Genomic DNA, 18,994 nt, shown 5'->3' with positions numbered 1-18,994 from the left:
TATCTCATCTGAGTTGTGCTTCATTTTACTTTTGGACATTTTGACTTTTTATACATTTGATGTAAATCAATTTAAATGTCTAAAATATTTCTTTTAGCATCCACTTTCCTATAAATACAAACACCTTGTTGCAACTATAAATGCAGTTTAGCATTTGGAACATTTTAATTGTGATTAATACCTTTTGGCATCTTTACTTGTCATAGTGGCCTCTTTGGAAAATCACCAAAAGCTTTTTTTTTAAAGGCATGGAGCACATTAAACAGCACTTTGTCCCCTTTCATTAACCAAAGCTTTATTATTTCCTCAAAGAAAAGTCAAATCTGTTTTTTCTCCTCCGTCAAAGCACGTTTAGTTAAAGTACTCCAAAACATAGAAAAATGGCTAAAACCTCCTGTCATTTACAACACCGCAAACTCAAAATAAATATGTACAGAAAAATCATAAATCCATCTCTAATAATTTAAAATCCCATCTCAGACATACAGTAATTCATCAAGACTCTTAAAGACAGACATGTACAGTATTCTGTGTGTGTGTGTGCAGAAGGCCTGACAGTGGCTTGTCCGGCCTTCACGGCAACCAGACTCTTCAAACGGCTCGGACGTTTACAGCCTCGTAAAGTAACGTGAGAAAACAGCCCTTTTAGATATGATCTCTGGAATGTAACGTGAGCCGGAAAAGTTTGCTGAACTGCACCCGGCGTGGCTTCTTCTGTCCTAAACTGCGGCGTCGTTTCTCCAGCTGCTCGCAAGAAAATGCCCTTCCTTTCTTCTGGGTTCTTATGTCTGAAGTGAGTCCTGTTGCTGCGCGGGACGTGCACGCCGAGCCTCCGTTCACTCGAAGTCGTCCTCGTACTCGTACTCGTCCAGGTCCAGGTTGCAGTGCGGGCTGGGGATCTCGAACAAGTGTCTCTTTGTCAAACTCAGCTCGTCAGAGATGTGCTGCTCTAAAGGGCTCAACGGGTTATCGTACCTACGGACACACGCAGAACGAGACAAGATCAGCGTGACAATCGGACTAAACGTTACTCTGAAGAGCCTCTTTTCATCGGTGAACTACTAAGAATCCTTGTTTTCAGCAGATTTACGCCTTCATTTCATCCTTTAGAATAACTAGAAGACATTTAATTAATAAAAAAAGGGAATCAGAATAAAAAACAACACTTTAAACTAAAGTGCCTGGATAATCGTGCTACAAAGACAGCTGGGAAAGCACACATTTGCTTTCCTGCCACGAGTTTAATTTAAAAATTGTTTATGCTGCGATAAAACGCAGCGTTGTTAGTAACGCTTTAAAGGGGTTCTCTTGTCTAACCCTCAACACGAACGCAAATAAATTAAGTCCCTAAAAACACTGAAGCACTTTATATAAAAAAATCAAAACAACAAACAACCCAAGTGTGGTTGGAGAGGACACAGGAGCAGCACATGAAGGCGGGGGGACAGGTGTGACGTACAGCTCGGTTCGTTTTAGTGAACAAAAAAAGGGGAAAAAAAAACAGAAACCGTCTCCCAGCTCCAAGACGAGGCTGTGTGCACGTGACACAGCTGCTTCCTGTCAACAACACATACACACTGGTGGGAGAACAGGAAGTGGGTTTAGGACTAGACTAGCCCAGACAGGAGGAGGAGGAGGAAAACTACAGTCCCTGTTGGTACCCTCAGTGTCTTACCTGCTCCAGGTGAGAAGCCTGCCTTTAGAGGTCAGTGGAGTTCCTAAAAACCGCCAAACAACAAGCCTGTCAGCAGCCTGGATCGTCACTGATTCCCTCTCAGAGGGGCTCAGTCGTTCACCACAAACATCAGACCGCCACTCGGCTCCGGGAGAAGCCTGAAACCGGCTCCTTCTACAACCACTTTAACCTTCTTACTGTCTGTTTAGCTTTTCTTTTCTTTTTTTTTTTTTTAGAAAATTATTGTTGAGCTTAAGACTAATGATTAATACATGTGTGTATGTTTCCAATTTTAATACCCACAATGCCTTGCTTCTAAAGCATTGTTAAGTCAGGACTAACACTGTTGGTTTTTTGCAATCTGACAACTTCTGGCTACTTTGTGCTGTTTTAGCCAGTCGTATATGAAAAGGTTCGGCTCGTTCAGAAGATGGCTGCTGTGACTTTGGATTTTAGTAACTTTAATACTTTTCAAAGTTTTTAACTAATATTTTCTTCTCGACAAATACACCAACATCTTTTTGATTCCTTCAAATTATAGTTCACTTTGAAATCTACTTCAGTGTACCTGCTCTGTTTTAATCTTACTATGCTAACCTCCTGCTCCGTTCAGCTTAAATGTAGCCTTCTGCTCCTTTTAGCTTCTACGTAGCCTTCTGCTCCTTTTAGCTTCTACGTAGCCTTCTGCTCCTTTTAGCTTCTACGTAGCCTTCTGCTCCTTGTAGCTTCTACGTAGCCCTCTGCTCCTTTCAGCTTCTACGTAGCCTTCTGCTCCTTTTAGCTTCTACGTAGCCTTCTGCTTCTTTTTGCTTCTACGTAGCCTTCTGCTCCTTTTAGCTTCTACGTAGCCTTCTGCTCCTTTCAGCTTCAACGTAGCCCTCTGCTCCTTTCAGCTTCTACGTAGCCTTCTGCTCCTTTCAGCTTTAACGTAGCCCTCTGCTCCTTTCAGCTTCTACGTAGCGTTCTGCTACCTTTGGCTTTTAGCTCATGTTTTGCTCCTTTTAGCTTAAACTCAGTTCCAGCTTCTCCAGGGTGTTTCGGGAACGTCACTCAGAACTCAACATTCACTCTGCAGTTTTTACAAGAAATGTTATTCTTTGGTTTAATTTTCTTTTTGAACTGCTTCAGATTCCACAAGCATCAGAGCTCCTCGCTCACTGACAGCTGAGCCTTCAACATATGAGCTCAATCAGAGCAGGATTTACATTTCTGACAAATAATTGTAGCGAAACGTTTCACAAACTTAAACTATATGATCAAAACTTCCTTAAAAACAAAACAAAGACACTGTCTAGATGAGAAGGGTTTCTTTGATAATTCTTTTAATATCTGGATGTATTTTAGCTCCGAGTTGTCGCCGCAGCCGATTCGGATTCTGCCCGACGAGTCGAGTCACACTTACTCGTCGTTGCAGAGGTTGTTGGCGGCCTCCTCGGCCACCAGTATGTCGTACTCCTCCGCAGCGTACTTCTCCCAGTCTGAGACCTCCTGGCCGTCCGATTCCGCCTCCTTTGGATGAGAAAAACCACAACGAGACGGGTCAGCAGCCGCTCCACCCGGCCTCTGGAGGAGACGCGGCTGTCTTACGCACCCTGATGACCGAGAACGGGTCCCTCTGCTCGTGGTCCAGGTACTTCTCGATGTTGAAGAAAGTGTCAAAGAAGACGTGGGTCAACTTGCACCTCTTGAGGTCTCTCAGAGTGATCTTTCCTGTACGGGATTAAAGAAAAGCTGTGCTGTGATAACGCTCTCAAACACACCTTATAAATGATTACCAGCATGCGTATTATATGAAATTAACTGATGTCTTTTGCCTAACGATTAGGTTACCAAATGGTCTGGTTGCAGGTTCAAACCTGAGGCTATGACTAATCTTTAATTAGAAGCTCCTCTAATTAAACACGAACCATTTATGACACTAAATTTTCGGAGTGTTTAAAGTCACTGCACATATGAACTGTTCGAAGGTTCAACGTGACAATAAAAACTCACAGTAATAACTTTATGTAATCACTCTGACAGACCTTAAATTAGCACTGAAACAAACCATTGATTTACTAGGAAGTATCAATTTTTAAGAACTATTTCAGTAAACAATATCTGGCATTCATTAAAAAGCCAAACCTAGTGAATAACTTGTTTGTCTCCTTTATCATCTTCCTTTAATCACCAATTATTTCCATTAATTTGCCTGTGCTCGTTTTATTTTAGTTATTAATGGATATTATTATCATGCTTCCCTCTTTTTTGCTCTTCTGCTTTAATCAGTCTGCTTTAATCGCCATTATTCGCCTTATTTATTTCATTTCACTCTTTTTGATCATTGATTTTTTCTTAAGTTCAGATCATTGGGGGCAGGTTCATTAACACGTTTCCATTCGTCCTTTAAAAAAAACTAATCCATTATAACTTTGATGCGTTTACAGTCAGTTTATAGGATTTTTGTCTTGGATGTGTTGTTGTTTCTCTCGTCTTTTTTTCAGTTTGTTAAAATTTTACAGGTTGTGCTTTCACTCTGTGTCAAACAAAATGTTGCAGTCGAAAAGCTGCTCCGTATCGGATTACGCGTTACATCATCCAATGCCTTTTTACGACCCGACCGCGAGCTGCTAACTTCGAAATAACGCGCGGGACGAGTCAAGCGTCGGAGTGCGGATGACACCGGCTGCTGGCCCAGTTTGTCCTCTGCTCCGCTCAGCCGGCGATCAATGATCTGCTGGCCTGAAAACGTGCCGCCGAGGGGGGAAAAGCGGGACCGGCCGCGCTCGGCGCTGCGTGCGTGAACGTGAAACGAGCTCTGACCTTCCGCCTCCGGCCTGACGAGGTCAAGCATCTGGCACAGGCAGTCCTCGAAGGGGAGCGGCTCGATCGCCATGGCCTCCAGTTTTTGACACTGCTCCTCGTAGAAGTACTCCAGCTCATACATGCTGAGCACCCCGTCCCCGTCCAGGTCCATACAGCGGAACCAGTACTCTATGCTGGACAGAGAGAGGGAGAAAAACCAGTTTCACAGCTCCAGCCTCAAAACTCATTTAAACCGGTTCGTGCAAAAGAGGAGATATGTGGATGCAGTTGGAGAGGACATGGAGGCAGCTGGAGTGAGGACAGAGGACACATAAGACAGAGTTAGACGGAGGAGGAGGACTCGCTGAAAAGGGAACGGCCGAAAGAAAAAAAAGGAAGTTTATAAACTTCCACTGCCGCCAATTTTCTGTTGCTGTCGGTAAAATATTCTGGCAAAATATAACATTTGTGCAGGATGTGTCCCAGGTGCTACAGCTATCTGCTACTACTCCTATTTGCACTTGCAAAAAAACCCCATAAAATTCTACGTCAAACGCTGTAATGCAAAACTGATGGTGATGTAAAGGTTTTTAAAATAATGTTTGCATAAAATGCTTTAAAAACTTGGTGGTTTTAAGATAACAGCAAATCCATTTGGTCTTGACTCAGCTGTAAGTTCATCAGTCTAGTCAAGATTTGAACCATTTCTCCAAACTGTGTTCGTTTAGGGAGTGACCTGCATCAGGAAATACAATTCTTGTTCCAATCTGAGCTCAGAACTATCGCTTTAAGAACGGCACGCCGTGGGGCTGAAGGCGGAGGTACCTGGTGTCGGTCTTCTTGTCCTCTTCAGAAATGAGGAACCAGACGAAATCAGCGTAACTCAGCCTTCCCTGTTTGTGCACCCGTCTGTCTCTGATAGGGAAAAAAAGAAACCAACCACCACGTTAAGAAACTGGAAGCTGAAGTCCAGACTTTCAGCTCTTTGACGAAACGGTGAACTTACCTCGTCACTGTGCCCGAGAATATTCGCTCGATCATTTTCTGCGAAATCGCTAGAAAACACAAGAACGAATCAGACGCTTAGAATCGAGCTCTTTCGGATACAGTTCCAAGTTTTTTTCTTTCCCCCCCCTTTTATCTCCACAACACATGTAATCCATTCACGGACTTGCTGGTGTAGTTTTCCTGACAACCCTATAAATCCTCCGGTCATCATTTTGACCATAAAGCAGTGGAAATTGTTCCAGACGCGGCGTCATTGGAGCGGAGCGTATACGCTGCTCGCCTATTGATCTTGTGTCTTATTTCCCCCGGCCTCGCTCACAAACCATCAACCGAGAACATGTGGCGTAAAAGGGGAGGAAGTGTCAGAGATAAATCTTTGCCTGCCTTGTGTGTGAGGAGCAAATCTGGTCCAGATAACATTTACAAAAAAAAAAAAAAAGGTGTTTTATTGTCCCGTGTAGTTTCAGTCAAGCGGTAGATTCAAACTGCTTCGATTGCCTGTGCTGACATGACACGAAGCCACAACAGACGAAATGACAGCGAGGCGATGGGTGTGTTGGCTCACCTTGGTCGTTGTGCCGCGCCAGGTCTTTCTGGTCAATGTAGAGGTCGTGGTCCGAGTCCAGCTCCCAGAACTTGCAGTAGATGACGTAAAAATGTTCGTAGGAGAAGTACTCCGTCAGCTGGTTCACGTCTTCCTCTTGCTCCAGCAGCGCCACGTTCTGCCCAAGAGGAAGTATTAGTTTCAGTCGTTATTGCTTACAGGTATATAAACGTCGAAACGCGCACGTTAAAGCCAACGAACACGGTGATGATGTGCGACGGCGATGTTTCATCCGATGCTTTCTGTGTGCGATTTACCTGCAGGAAGTTGCTTTTCCGGAGCTCAGAACAGGTTATTTTCCCCGTCCACGACCGGTTCACGTTGTAAAATATCCTCTGGATCACCTGGAGGACAACCGGAGTTGTTACAGCGCCAAAACGAGGTCACCGCTGTGAGCGGGCGAACCTGGGGTCACGTACCGTGGTGATGTATCGCGAGTGAAAGTCCGGTGCTTCCTTAAGAAAGGCCAACCCTGCGTGTGAGTTCACCACATCCTGAAAATATTCAGCGTTTTAGTTTTATTGCTTCGACTCCACAAAAAAGTCGAAGCCTTCTGCTCTAACGGGCGGCCTTCATTTCTGGACGGAGCAGCCGTATAAAGACTCCCTAAGTGAAACATCAGATATCTGTGCTGCTCCGCTGCTCATCATTTCATCCCAACATGTGGTTTTTACATTGCGCTACGATCTGAACCCCCCCCCAGACCTTATTAGAGGAGGATTCTGATTTAAACGGCTCTTTAAAAACCGCAAAACACAAGGAGGTACCAATAAAAAAAGATGTTTATTACCGACTTATTCTCTCCTTGTGCCATAAAGTCAGAAAAGAGTGCTGCATTTCTTATCAACTGCTTATTATGGACCCCCCTCCCCTCAAGCCTTTCCCTTATTCCACCTCCTTGCCTTCCAGTGAAGGGACGAGCTGTTGACACGAACGCGAAAGGCGGCAATGAAATTAAAAGGGCCTCATTTCAGGGCAGCCGTCGTGCCTCTTTTGACTCTCGCCGAGCGAAATTAAATCATAGGAAGCACATAAATCACCGGCCGCGGGAAACGGGCGGGGACAGTCAAATCTACTCCACTGCAATCCGCCTTTCATTCATCAAAGCAGTCGGGGCCGATTCGCGGGGGCCGAGCCGAACAAATTAAACGGCGCGTGCCACGTGGGACCCTCTGTTTGTATGCTAACGGGCGCTCATGTCCCACAGAAAGCAGAAAAAAAAAAAAAAAAATCAGGTGTGGAATATCACCAAATGAGATTATTTTTTTTGTTTTCCTGCTAAGCTTGAACACATCTTCCTTTAAGTGTGAGCCTCTCCGCCATATTTGGCTTATTATAACGTCCCTAAATTAGCCGTCCGCAGACTGAGCTCAGTTTGCGCCGCCGGTGCATTTTTCGCCGGCTCCAGCCCGACTCCCCGTGTGTGCTGCAGACCGTACCTGCAGGAACGGAATAAAGTCGTCTTGTTCCAGGTAATTACAGCCAGGCTTGGCCAAGAGGTGCACGAATTTCGAAGCATCGTCGTGACAGGTCTGCAGAGTTCTGGAGGAAAGAAAATAAAAAAAAAAAAAACGAGAGAGAGAGAACAGCCGGTTAAGGAGGTCGCTCCCTCGACATTCTTTCAAGTTTTAAACTCTGCTAAAAAAAAAAAAAAAATGCACGCATAATACATTCTGAATTGAAAGGGCTCGATGTGGCCTCTCGAATGAGAACGGTTCAGCCGCGAGCTCGGGTCAAAGGTCGTGTCCGTCCAGTTCTCCGGAGGCTCGCGCATTAATACAAGGACACGCCCACTGCACAAAACGCCATTCAGCACGCAGCCGCCGTGCTAAAAGCCTCGTGGCATTTCGATCAGACGCTGAATGGGTGTTTTCATTTACACGCAGCGAGCTTCCCTCGTGGCGTTTGCAAAGGAAAATGTCATAATAGCGGCGAGCTGCATGCAGCGTTTATGTTCCTGAGAGAGCGCTCGTCGTTGTCCGGAGGGGACTTGTGTGAGCCTTTTGGCTGGGAGTGAATGCGCTGATGGTTCGGTTAGAATAAAAGCGGCCATTGTCTTACTTTCTCCAAATGGCCACAAACTTGTGGACGGACACGAAACCCGTCCTGTCGCCTCCGGCTGAGCAGAACAATGGCATTTTCCAGTAGAGGGGACACTCACAGGCCTAAGGAGAGAGAAGGAGAGAGAGAGAGAGGGAAAATAAGGGCCTGTGGTGAGGATGAAAACTACACAGAGGGGAGCATAAAGTCAATAAATAAACAAGTTTTATTTCTGAACTTTATTAGGTAGGAAAGCAGTAATAGATGATTTTTAGATTTCCCTGAGTAAACCTAGTCGTCTTTGGCCTAAAGTTCTCCTCAGACTACTGACCACATTCCTGCGCGACACGGGAATAAGATTTTCCATGGGGGTTTTAAAAAAAATCAGCAAACATTTGATAAGTCGGGAGGCCAAACGGCACGAAGAGCAAACAAATTTTCCTGGGTGGCAGCTGCGACCGCGGGCGCTGCCACCCGCCTCCTCACCCGCCTCCTCACCTTGGCGACAGGCCCCATGTCTTCAACGGTGGCCCTTTCATTCGGAAATTGGGAAAATATTTTCTCAATTTTGGAAATGAGGCCGTCCGTGTTGAGGTTGGCTTGGGGCCGGCCCTGCGGGAAGTAGAACTTGGGAATGCTCTCGCTCAGCGCAGTGGTGACCGGCTCGTCCGTCCTCACCTGGGCCTGAGACAAACACAGACACAAGCCGTTAGCGCCATCGCGCCAATGTGTCTTTAAGTGCCCCTGAGGCTCACGGTGGAAGAACTGGGACTGCTCATAACGTACATGACATTGAAGACTCACGGTTAAAAATTGTGCTTGACTTTGTTTCTGGTCAATAAATAATTCCTAAAAGAGCCTGCAGGTAGACGCTCTTAACGGTGCACGAACAGGAAATTAGCAAAGAGCAACTAAAGCTTTAGGTGATAAACATGAATACTGAACATGTACAGATTATATAGATGTATCGGTGTTGTCAAACACAAGAGCAGAATCGACAATAAATACGGTGAACTGAGACATAACCACAAAAAACATATCTTGTCATCTACAGATGTTCCTGCAACTGTTTTAGTTGTTTTTAATTGTCTTCTCAATCTGGTTAAAGCACCTTTTAGATCGTGTTATGATCCGTTTTATTATGTTTGTGGTTTAGAAGTATGTAAAAAAAAAAGAAAAGGAAGAATTAACAGGACGAAAAAACAAGTTTTAACAAATCAATCAGTGGGTTTCAGCTTCAAGTCGTGGCAACTCCACGATAATCGGGCTGTTCATCTGTGCACGCAAACCTACACAGACAAAAAGACTCAATACGACCCATTCTCACTGCTACATGGACTACATTTTATTACTTATCCTCTTATATTAACGTTTTATTCTATGCTATTACATCTTTTTCCAACATCCTCTAAGAAAAGCCCAAATTATGTCCTAATTCTCCAGGAGGCCTGACCCACAGGTTGAAGCTCAGTGGTCCTAATGAGCTTTTTGAAGAAAGGGAAGGTAACGCAATAAATTATAAAACCCATTAGACCCCCATCTCAGCCTTTTAATGAAGATAAAGGTCAATGAAACGCAAACCACGGGCATGCATACAGCATTACATTACGGTTTTAGAGCCGGCAAACCTCCAATAATTATTTACGTTAACTGAACTTTAAATCGTGGCATTCATCTTTATTTTCCTCTTCTAAAGAGAGAAAAGATGAAAAGAAAATGACATGATAATCGATTTGAAACAACCAGACAAAGATGGGGTTTGTGATTTCCTTGAATTTACTTTTTGTTAAAAAAAGAAAAAGTCTACTATGTCAGCCTAACAGAAGCTCTAATTTGCCTGTTTTTTTTCCACAATAAGAGCCTAAAATGTAAACAAAACCCTCCTTAGACGTCTCAGTCAGTGCTGGAGAAACTCAGGCCTGTGTGTTCGTTCAGCCATTGTTGTTATTTTTAATTTTTTAACACTGAAAACCAAAATCAGGCTTTTCTGTTATTTTAATGAGTTTCGATGCTTCTGTTCAATGAAACAAGCTACTCTGAGTTGAACAAGGGTGGCATAAATAAAGCATCTAGGTGAGTGATTAGAACGTTTTATGATTATTACTATGTTAATATTTTATTAATTTAAAAGCCAAACCTGCTATAAAATCATTTCTGTCGTTCAGAAGCTGAAAATGAAGCAAATACTGTCGTGTGTGACAATGAATCTTTTATTTTGTGAAGCTCAAACTGAAAGAAAATAAACCAAAGATGGTTGTTCAGATTTGCTTCATCTCCTGAGTAGTCAGTACTTTACCTACTTCACCTGCATCAGATAGCGGTCAGAGGGATGTCAGTTTGGAGAATTGGGGAGAAAGTCTCATAAGGAAGTCAAACTGAATGCTGCTCAGAAGAAGGTGCATCTGAGAGCAAATCTCCACCAAATAAAACAACTAAGCTCACGAGATTTTATAGCTGTTCAAGTGAACGCCATGTTGGTAAGAAGGAAACGACTGAAGGTTGCTTCTGCTTTTAATTATGTTCTAAGAAATATATACTTTTACCACCAAAGATACAGAGTTCAGTTTAACATCTCTTGTGCCTTTTTTTAAAATTCTAAGTGAATAATGGCCTTAACTCCAGATTAAATATATAATGAAAGTTAAATTTCTTTTGCAATTGTACTGCTAATCTATGCTTTTTTGTTTTACAATATTTTGTACAGACTAACATTTTTAGTTGCAACATTCTAATGATGTTATGAATGGAGGTGCTGTAGGGCAAAAGTAATTAAAAATTTATCCAACAAAGTATTATTTTGTTAAACTCCAATGGAGGTCACTGCACTGTCTTGTTTCAGACACAACAAACAGCCCCAGAAACGGTATGAAATGACGACATTTACAAATAAAATCCTCACTTTGAGGTTTGCTGAGCGTTATGCAGCGGAAAACAGGAAATCTGTGAGTAGGAAATGTTAATTATAGAATAAAAAAGATAAAGTCAGAATGCACTTGGAGCCGCATGTTATTTTAGACCAGTTCCTAAAACAGTTCGAGAACATGCTCTACTCATCATCGCACCCAGAGATCATTTACGTGACTAGAAAACTTGTGACGTGAATCATTCTTTGTGATCTTGAGTAATGATGAACAACTGCTGAAACTATCGTCCCCGTGGCCCCAAATTTAACCCCTTGTTCATCTGAACGAGCCCGAATCAACATCACGTTCAAGAGCTATTCTAAAAAAAAACGCCTGCGGCGATCTGATGAGATTTCGCCGGAAACTGCAAGTGGGAATCTGCTTATTTCGCCGCGACAAAAGACATGTGATCCTTTGCTTGTCTGTGGCCGCGTGCTAGTAGCAGCCATGGCTATAAAAGGACATAAACATCTCCTGTTGCCCTGCACTGTCCCCTCGCCGTCTTCGTGCTCGCAGCGCTCTCGAGCACAACTGCTAAGCCGCGTGACATTTCGCGATGGGGTCTGGAAGGGGACAACAAGGCAGCCGGGCACAAAAACGAAATCTGAAAAAAAATAAAACGAGAAACTCTGTCCGTCTTTTTCGGATCGGCGGAGAATACCGTGCCGCACCAAACGGAAGGCGACGAAGCCCGCAGGGGCCTCGCTCGAACACCTGCCTGTCCTTGCTGGAAGGCTCTGAGCCTCTTCTTGAACCGCGAGGGCAGAACGAAGTCGCATCCGCGTGCCAGGAGGGCCAGCTCCTTCCTGAGGTCAGGGTCCTGACGCAGAGACAGCTCCCTCATTCTCATCTTCGCTCCAGACAGGATGGGACACTCATATACACACACACCAAAAACAACAACAAAAACAAAAACAACACTCAGTCCAGTGTTGTCCTCTTGAACGCAGGAATCCCTTGCAGCCGGTGCAGTGAGCAAAAAGGAGGATCCTCTGTGAGAATGCCCCTAAGGTTTGTCCTCTGTCAAAGCAGGAGCCTGTTAATGGGGGAGAGCAGCTGCTGCCGTGACATTCACTCCCATCGCGAAGCCTCAACTCCTCCGGCTGCTCTGTCCTCGTCTCTACCTAACGTGCACACACGCACGCACACACACTCGCGCTGAAGGGTCAGGGAGCCCTTGCTTCAAAGCTGTTGGGGAGATAAGGAGTGACTGGGTGCAACTGTGTGGGACTCACTTGCTGCGCGTGTGTGGGATGGGAGGGGTGAGCGCAGTGGATCTGCCCTTTCCAGTTCGCATTCCTCAGTGTTCATGGAAGGTTATGTAAAGACACAAACTAGTGACTGCTTGCTTGTGTTCAGACTTCAACAGGAGGATGCACCTTGAGCTAAAGGACACCAGGTTCTTCGAAGAACCTATTCCCTCAGAGAGACTCTGCTCGTAATAAGAGCCCTGAACTCTGGACTGTCCTAGCCTGGATGGGAATTCCTGACACCAATAGGGAGATTGAAAATAAACAATGAAAACTAGGTATTATTTTGACATAATTCACCTAAATTTGTTGTCAAATCTAACAAAATACAGGAGACAAGTAGAGGATTTTCAAGAATAAAAATAAGCAACGTGTGACAGTATATAAAAAGGTTTTGGTGATACAAAACCTCAAGTTTTACATGTTTTATTACATCCAACGTCCCGTCTTTTGGTGGGTTTTGTTTTGCCGTTCCTACTGCAAACTTAAACTGCTTGCCATTCCATGTCTTATTATAGTCGACGGGCGACAGAAGCAGAGGGGGGGCGGGAGGCGGCAACGGGACATGTCAAATTCAAAGAATGATTACTGAACCAGTCTGCACCTATTAAAAGCATCGGCAAACACTGTTTGTGCAACCCAAGAAACAAGATCTCGAGAAACACGGGTGTATCTTTAGTCCTCAAACAAACATCCGCTTCCAGTTGTTGTTGCACTGGAATGATACTTCGATTAAATCTACACCAATTGCCCGATCCAGCCGCTCAGGAGCTGCTTTCGAAGAACAGCCTGCGATCGGTGGGGTGGGAAGCCCCGAACGACTACGCCACCGCCGTCCTTTTACCCGTTTATGCGACCGTTATGGTAAACAGAAACCGAGAGTGTTTTAGACACAGTTCCTGCTGTCCGCCACGCAGGATGCTGCGTGTGCATGATAAGCAGTCTGTAAAAACGGCACGTTCACGCAGTCTGCCTGCTGTCGTCCACGCTTGTGCGAACAAAATGCGAAGACTCTTCTGTAAAGAAAAGCGCTGCGACGCAGCAGCGAAAACAATGACTTGTTTACGTATGGAAAAAAAAAAAAACAGCCCGCGGTATCAGAGATGGGTATAAGCTCCTGCGCCTGGTGAGCTGTCATGTGTGACTTTGAAAGAACCAGAATGAAAGTGCTTCAGGAAACCTCATTACAAAACCAAATGAGTTTAAAGCCAATCGGGCTGCCAAAACAGCAGGACGCCATCAGTTAGACGAGCTGCTTGTGTGTAGTTGGACGGGTCAATGTAACAAAAATGTGAGAAGTCATATTGACCGCACAACGCCTCTAATCTGCTAACTGCTACAATCAATCTGTTTGCACATATACGTGTGTCTAGTCACGTTTGCTTTGTTGCGTAACAGATAAGATTATGAAAGACGACATTCGGAGTTAGTGACCGGTGGTCAAAAGACAAGTTGAGGCTGTATTTTACTTGGACTTTCAGCTGACTTGACATTCAACAGTTGCTGTGTTTCCGTCTAAAATAAATAAAGGCTTAGCATTCGTGCCAGAGCTTTAGACTACTACCATCTTATATTGAGAAATGACGAAGTTGTAGCTGTAAATCTGACTGAATTCGAGCCGTTTCTGTGCTTCCTAAGGTCAGCTGAATGTGACGCCCAGCTCAGATTGGGGGAACCCCAAAGGTTAATCACTACATCCGATGATTACTTCCTGAAAGATTCCATAAAATTCGTCCACTAGTTCATGAGACATTTTGCTAACAGACAGACCGACTCCAAATAGTTAATGGCAGATTTCGGTACAACTTTGCATGGTAATTAGTGGAACTTCAGTAAATTTAGGACCTAGATTAAGTTACAGGTGAAAGGCAGGTCGCAGTTGTAGATTCTCGACCCACAAGTGACCACGACTCAAATAAACCGTTTCCCGCAGGCCATTTGAAACCTGACGGGTCAGGCAACTGATAACGCGACCTCAGAGCCTTTGCCTGTAATAGCTCCCATGCTGCTAAAGCCCAACCAAGCAAGTAAAAAAAGAAATTTGAAGAAATTCGTTACCCTAAATGTCTTTCACAAAACTTACTTTTACTGCCGTGTATTTCAAACTACTGGATCTTTGCGTACGACCCACTGCACAGGCAGTTTCATGTTTTGAGCTTAACAACAGGCATGAGAGCCAACATTTACTGTACATAGTTTACATAAACAATGCACCGACAATGAGCAGCATCTAATAAAAGCGGCATCAAAGTAAATTAAGCAGACGATGAATGTGCTGCCACACCTTATCTCGCTGCCAGAGTTCTAGGTATCAGATGCCAACACAAGGGAACCGGGGCTATCTTTATTAGTGTCTGATGTCAAAGTCAGAACAGCTGTTCCGGGCTGCATCGGTGTGACATACATCGAATTCTTGAGTAATCCTCCGAAGAATGCTTCTGTATGCGGGAATTCATTTTGTCGTCTTAAAATAGAAGCACCGCATTCATGCAACATCGCAATCCCTGTAATACTGAGTGACACGGCGCGGCCGTGTGGCGTGACACATCACAGCAGAATACACAACCTCTCTCTCCGGCAGCTGCTTTATATTAATCTGCAGTGGGAAGGGCAGCGGGGGGGAAAGGTTACCGCGAGGGGAGAAACAAATGTAAAAACAGAAAGCATGCAATCGTAGGCTAATGCCCACTCCTCCCCAAATATTTTTCCATCGTAACGACTCATGGTGAACACAAGACAGAATACAAAGGGCTCTCTTAGCTACGGATTAAAGCCAACTTATCGGTATTTTTCAGAAAAAAACTGCATATAAAACCCGCAACAGTTTTAATACGTTCACAAATATCCTTGGTTACACTTTGGGGACCTGGAATGACAAACTGGACTGGGTAACAGGCACGGGTCACTATCAGGATCTGACTGTTTGATCAATTTGGGCAAAAATACCTCAGTTTCCCGACATAAACATATATAATCACAAGAGCTCATTTCTTCTGTTTAAAACATAATTTGAAGTATGTTTCCAACTGCTACTAAAAAAAAATGCCATACTGCTATAATAATGCATTTTATTTTAGCTATAATAATAATTATTATTATTAAGAGTTATATTAAGTTTTATGCACAGATACACAAAAGGAGAATCAGAGAACAGGTAAATGACTGTGTTGACAGTCACCCTCGTTGAAAATCAGTGTCAGATATTTCATGCACTCATTGCGCTGATTTTAATTCTGTCAGCTCTTTATGTTTGAAAACCTGAGACTGAATTCCTTACAAATAACTAACTACTGTTAAAAGAACATAACTGCAGCGTTAAACCCAACCCTGATTCTTACAGGAGGCGTATGGTGCTCGACTCCGAGGCTCCTGTCAGAAAAGGCAGCACATGTCGTACCAGCAGCCACCTGAACGTGTCCTCGCACCGGGTTTTAGCGTGTCAACAACATGCAGGAAGTGTTCTCTTGGGGCGCACGTATTCCCAGCTGTCTGGCCGTCTCACTGTCACCGCGCTCGCGCTCGTCCGCGGCCTGACAGAAAGCATATCCTTGAGCTGATATAATAACGCTTTGTGGCTTTGCATTGTTTTGCACAGGTACCTTACAATCATAATTGAAACTGCATACCTGCGGGGAGTTTAGTTACGTAACACGATCCTTACCACACGAACCAAGGGAGTAACCAGAGAGCCAGAGGAAGGTTTAGTTTAGACACTCCCATCTCTTATTAATTTATGGGTGAGACTTGAACATGGGGAAAGTATTTGATTAATACCTTCTATGTAAACGTATGACAGTGCAGAGGATAGCCTCGGATGTTTTTATTGCTGCAGGGTGCTCAGCAGCCTCTTGTGGCCAGCCAGGGGAGGGTAAAGATCCCAGAGACTACAGTGGCGCCAAGTCTGAGGTGCCGGGCATTAACACTAAAGGTTGGACCCATTATCTACACAAAACATACATTTCTTCAGCCCTTGAACATCTCTGGTAAGAGGGAAGATTTTTTTTTGACTGTGACTAAAAGACTAAAAAAAAAAAAAGAAAAACAAAAGGATAGATAATTTCAATAAATTATAGAGATCATCTTCAAAACAGGGGAAAAAAAAGGTTTAAGTTAAAATAAAGCGTAAACTCATTGGCCCCAAAACAGGACTGAACAGGCTCAGAAAATGAAGGAGAGGGATGTGGAATAAAGTAAAAACGAACAAATATCCTAACGTCAACATAACATTTAATCCAACAGACGTATTCAGACTTTCCCCACTAACCTTCACAATAAAAGCACAGAAATAAAAACGGACTTGGATACAATTTAGAAACAGGGTCAGCATCAGTAGCGGCTCCTGAGCCTAAATTTTAGGCTGACGTTCATTTTTCTGAATCAGTCTGAATATTTGTGCACAAAGTTGTCGTCTTGTTTTCTTTCCTGTGGGTCGAGGTTGCGTCTGGTAAAAAAAAAGTCTGGTCTGATAATTTAATCAGCGACACGTATACCTCCCTATTATCCTCCTCAGCTGCAACATGCACTGATACACGTTGATATACTCAACACGAACACAGTTTAACAACAAGAGCACTGATAACAGTACTTACTACGTCTGTCAGAAGGCATAATCTAGGGCACAAAGGGTTTGAGATTCCCTTTGTAACTCCAATGTAAAGCTGGACCATAGATAAGGTTTTCAAAGGGGTCTGTGTCATCTGTGACCTTTGACCCTGTGACTTAAAAATCTGTAGAAATCATCCTCGACCCATGAGGTGTCCAGCTGTAGTTTGACATTCCTACGTTACACGGTTGCAGACTTAGAGCACCTCAAAGGGGCCACCTGCGACCCCGTGACCATGAATTCCATAGGGATCATCCCTGACCCATGAGGTAAAGTGCCATGTGTCAGAAGTAACTTATGTAGGAAGACAACCTCTCAAACATGAAACCCACGACACAAAATCTCACAACAAAAACGCCCCGTTCGGTTGAGTCTCTCACCTTCTTGGCGCTGACAGACCTCCGGAGCGCTCTGCCATTGGGTCCGGTCACTCGGGCAGTGCTGCTGCTGCGGGAGGGCAGCGTGCTGCTGGACTGGGGGGCGGCGGGGGTGCCAATGGGAGCAGGTTTCTTCTCTGCCAGGTTCCTGTGGGACGCGACGTTGTTGTTCTCGTTGAAGCTCAGCGACCTTTTGTCTGAGGCTTCCCCACTGCTCCAGTCCACATACTGTCCATTTTTGATCAGATCGAGGTACTCTTTCAGTGCGGACTGGGTCCCAGGATCACTCAGCCAGTTGAGGAACAGCTCATCCACTTTCTTTTTGAGAACCGGTTGGAGAACTTGTGGAGAAGGCATCTTCCTGTTAACTACTTCTACTTCTTTGACACCTGTGTGGAAATACACCATTAGCCTCACAACATACCTCTGTGTTTTGTTCGTTTGATTGATTCAACCAAACCTTGAAATATGTGCTTTTAGTAAACTAGCTGTTCAATTTTAGCGCTTGGAGTCATACTTTTAGCTTATAAAGTAAACTTACCACCGTTACTAACAGGTCATTTTTAACTATACTAACAAATACCTAAAGCGGACAAAGTCAACAATTTATGACTGTAAAAGTGTCTAATTGTAGCAGAGGTAGTAGCTCTTGTAGACTGAGTTGTTTGAGAAACGATGAGCTAAAAACTACGACTGTTAGCTGGATAGCTTGGACAAGCTAATGCTGCCTCCCTGGTGGTAAAACTTATAAACAAACCTGGTTGTGAAAAGACGGCCGAGCCGAATGCACTGACGTTTCATGGCGCCATTTATCCTTCACAAGCGACTCTGTTGCATGCCTGTTTAAGCGACGTGTACAATAAATAAATAAAAACAACAACAAAAAATCTCCGGGCGAGGCGCTTATTTCTGGTAGAGAAGCAGAGCAGCACACAGAGAAGACAACTTTTAAAGCTCGCGTCCCCCCGGTAACTGCGGCGAGTTATCGCGAGACTTCAAACAAAGTCTCGTCTTGAGGTAAATAAATCTGATTTTATTGTTTTTTTCTTACTTCCTGTGTTCGTGCTGCACTTTCTTCCGTCTTACATCCCAGGACTCCCTTCAAAAAGTAAGTTAAATATACTCATTGTGGTTTCTAGCCTCACATCTCATTTATACCATAAATAAAATTAATTTAAAAACTTGTTAAAAATAGAGTTTTACTTAAAAATAGTGTCTTATTAGAACCAAGTTCAATATCGAAGCAGAGCTTTATATATTGTTTTAATTTACATTGCAGTATTTCACATTTTAAAGGCAAATAAAGCAAAGTAAAAAAAAAAAATCCAGTTTTAAGTTGATAATAAAACTGTTCATTCACAAAATAACCATTGCCAATATAATGTAAAATGGATGTTTGTTTGTTGGCAACTTGAGACACATCTACTTCCTGTTTGGTAATTTAGAGTTTGTTTGTTTGAAGCCAAATCGAAGTCCAACTTTGAGCTGGTTCTTGCTGAGCTACTCCTCTCCTATAACTCTGTGCATTCAGTGTATCTTCTTGGGAACTTGATCCAAGCCGTTTGCATGATTCCCAGTGACGCATCTGTGCCTAATTCCACATGGCTCGTTTTCCTCTCCAGCACTTCTCCTGAAAGCTGCCGGGCCGAGCACCTGGTGTGTGCAATGGAACCAGAACCAGTCCTTATTGATCACCGTGGGGAGAAGTGGTCCCAGACACATAGGCTCCCTCACTGCGTCCCCGGCATCG

General features: G+C 43.9%; 1 protein-coding gene across 3 annotated transcripts; it reads right to left on the bottom strand.

Annotated features, from left to right (window-relative positions):
- Window positions 1–131: 131 nt before the first annotated feature.
- On the bottom strand, window positions 132–18,227 carry ppp2r3b (protein phosphatase 2, regulatory subunit B'', beta). 3 transcript variants are annotated; one of them, XM_025004622.2, is made up of 15 exons: window positions 18,002–18,227; window positions 17,248–17,633; window positions 8,610–8,795; window positions 8,133–8,236; window positions 7,511–7,613; window positions 6,491–6,565; window positions 6,329–6,415; window positions 6,033–6,189; window positions 5,466–5,514; window positions 5,285–5,374; window positions 4,478–4,653; window positions 3,267–3,385; window positions 3,078–3,184; window positions 1,676–1,718; window positions 852–975 (listed from the first exon to the last, which is right to left on the bottom strand). In XM_025004622.2, the coding sequence occupies exons 2-14, from the start codon at window positions 17,599–17,601 to the stop codon at window positions 1,700–1,702; spliced, it is 1,626 nt and encodes a 541-aa protein (XP_024860390.1). In that variant the 5' UTR covers window positions 17,602–17,633; window positions 18,002–18,227; the 3' UTR covers window positions 852–975; window positions 1,676–1,699. The 3 variants fall into 3 exon arrangements, with proteins under 3 accessions (XP_017265799.1, XP_017265800.1, XP_024860390.1); XM_017410310.3 differs by lacking the exon at window positions 1,676–1,718 and having other exon boundaries at window positions 132–975; window positions 18,002–18,226; XM_017410311.3 differs by lacking the exons at window positions 1,676–1,718; window positions 17,248–17,633; window positions 18,002–18,227 and adding an exon at window positions 11,733–12,353 and having other exon boundaries at window positions 132–975.
- Between the last annotated feature and the right edge of the window lie 767 nt (window positions 18,228–18,994).

Source organism: Kryptolebias marmoratus, linkage group LG6 (genome assembly GCF_001649575.2).
Source record: "Kryptolebias marmoratus isolate JLee-2015 linkage group LG6, ASM164957v2, whole genome shotgun sequence".
NCBI classification, from domain to species: Eukaryota; Metazoa; Chordata; class Actinopteri; order Cyprinodontiformes; family Rivulidae; genus Kryptolebias; species Kryptolebias marmoratus.
The sequence above is the reverse complement of the archived record's forward strand: the minus strand, read 5'-3'. Positions and strand labels throughout refer to the sequence as shown.

Coding starts and splice junctions, on each gene's coding strand:
- ppp2r3b (XM_017410310.3), bottom strand. CDS start 17,601: ATGCCTTCTCCACAAGTTCTCCAACCGGTTCTCAAAAAGAAAGTGGAT. Junction 6,566..7,510: donor ACTTTATTCCGTTCCTGCAG/GTACGGTCTGCA, acceptor GAATATTTTCAG/GATGTGGTGAACTCACACGC. Junction 976..3,077: donor AACAACCTCTGCAACGACGA/GTAAGTGTGACT, acceptor GTGTGTCCGTAG/GTACGATAACCCGTTGAGCC.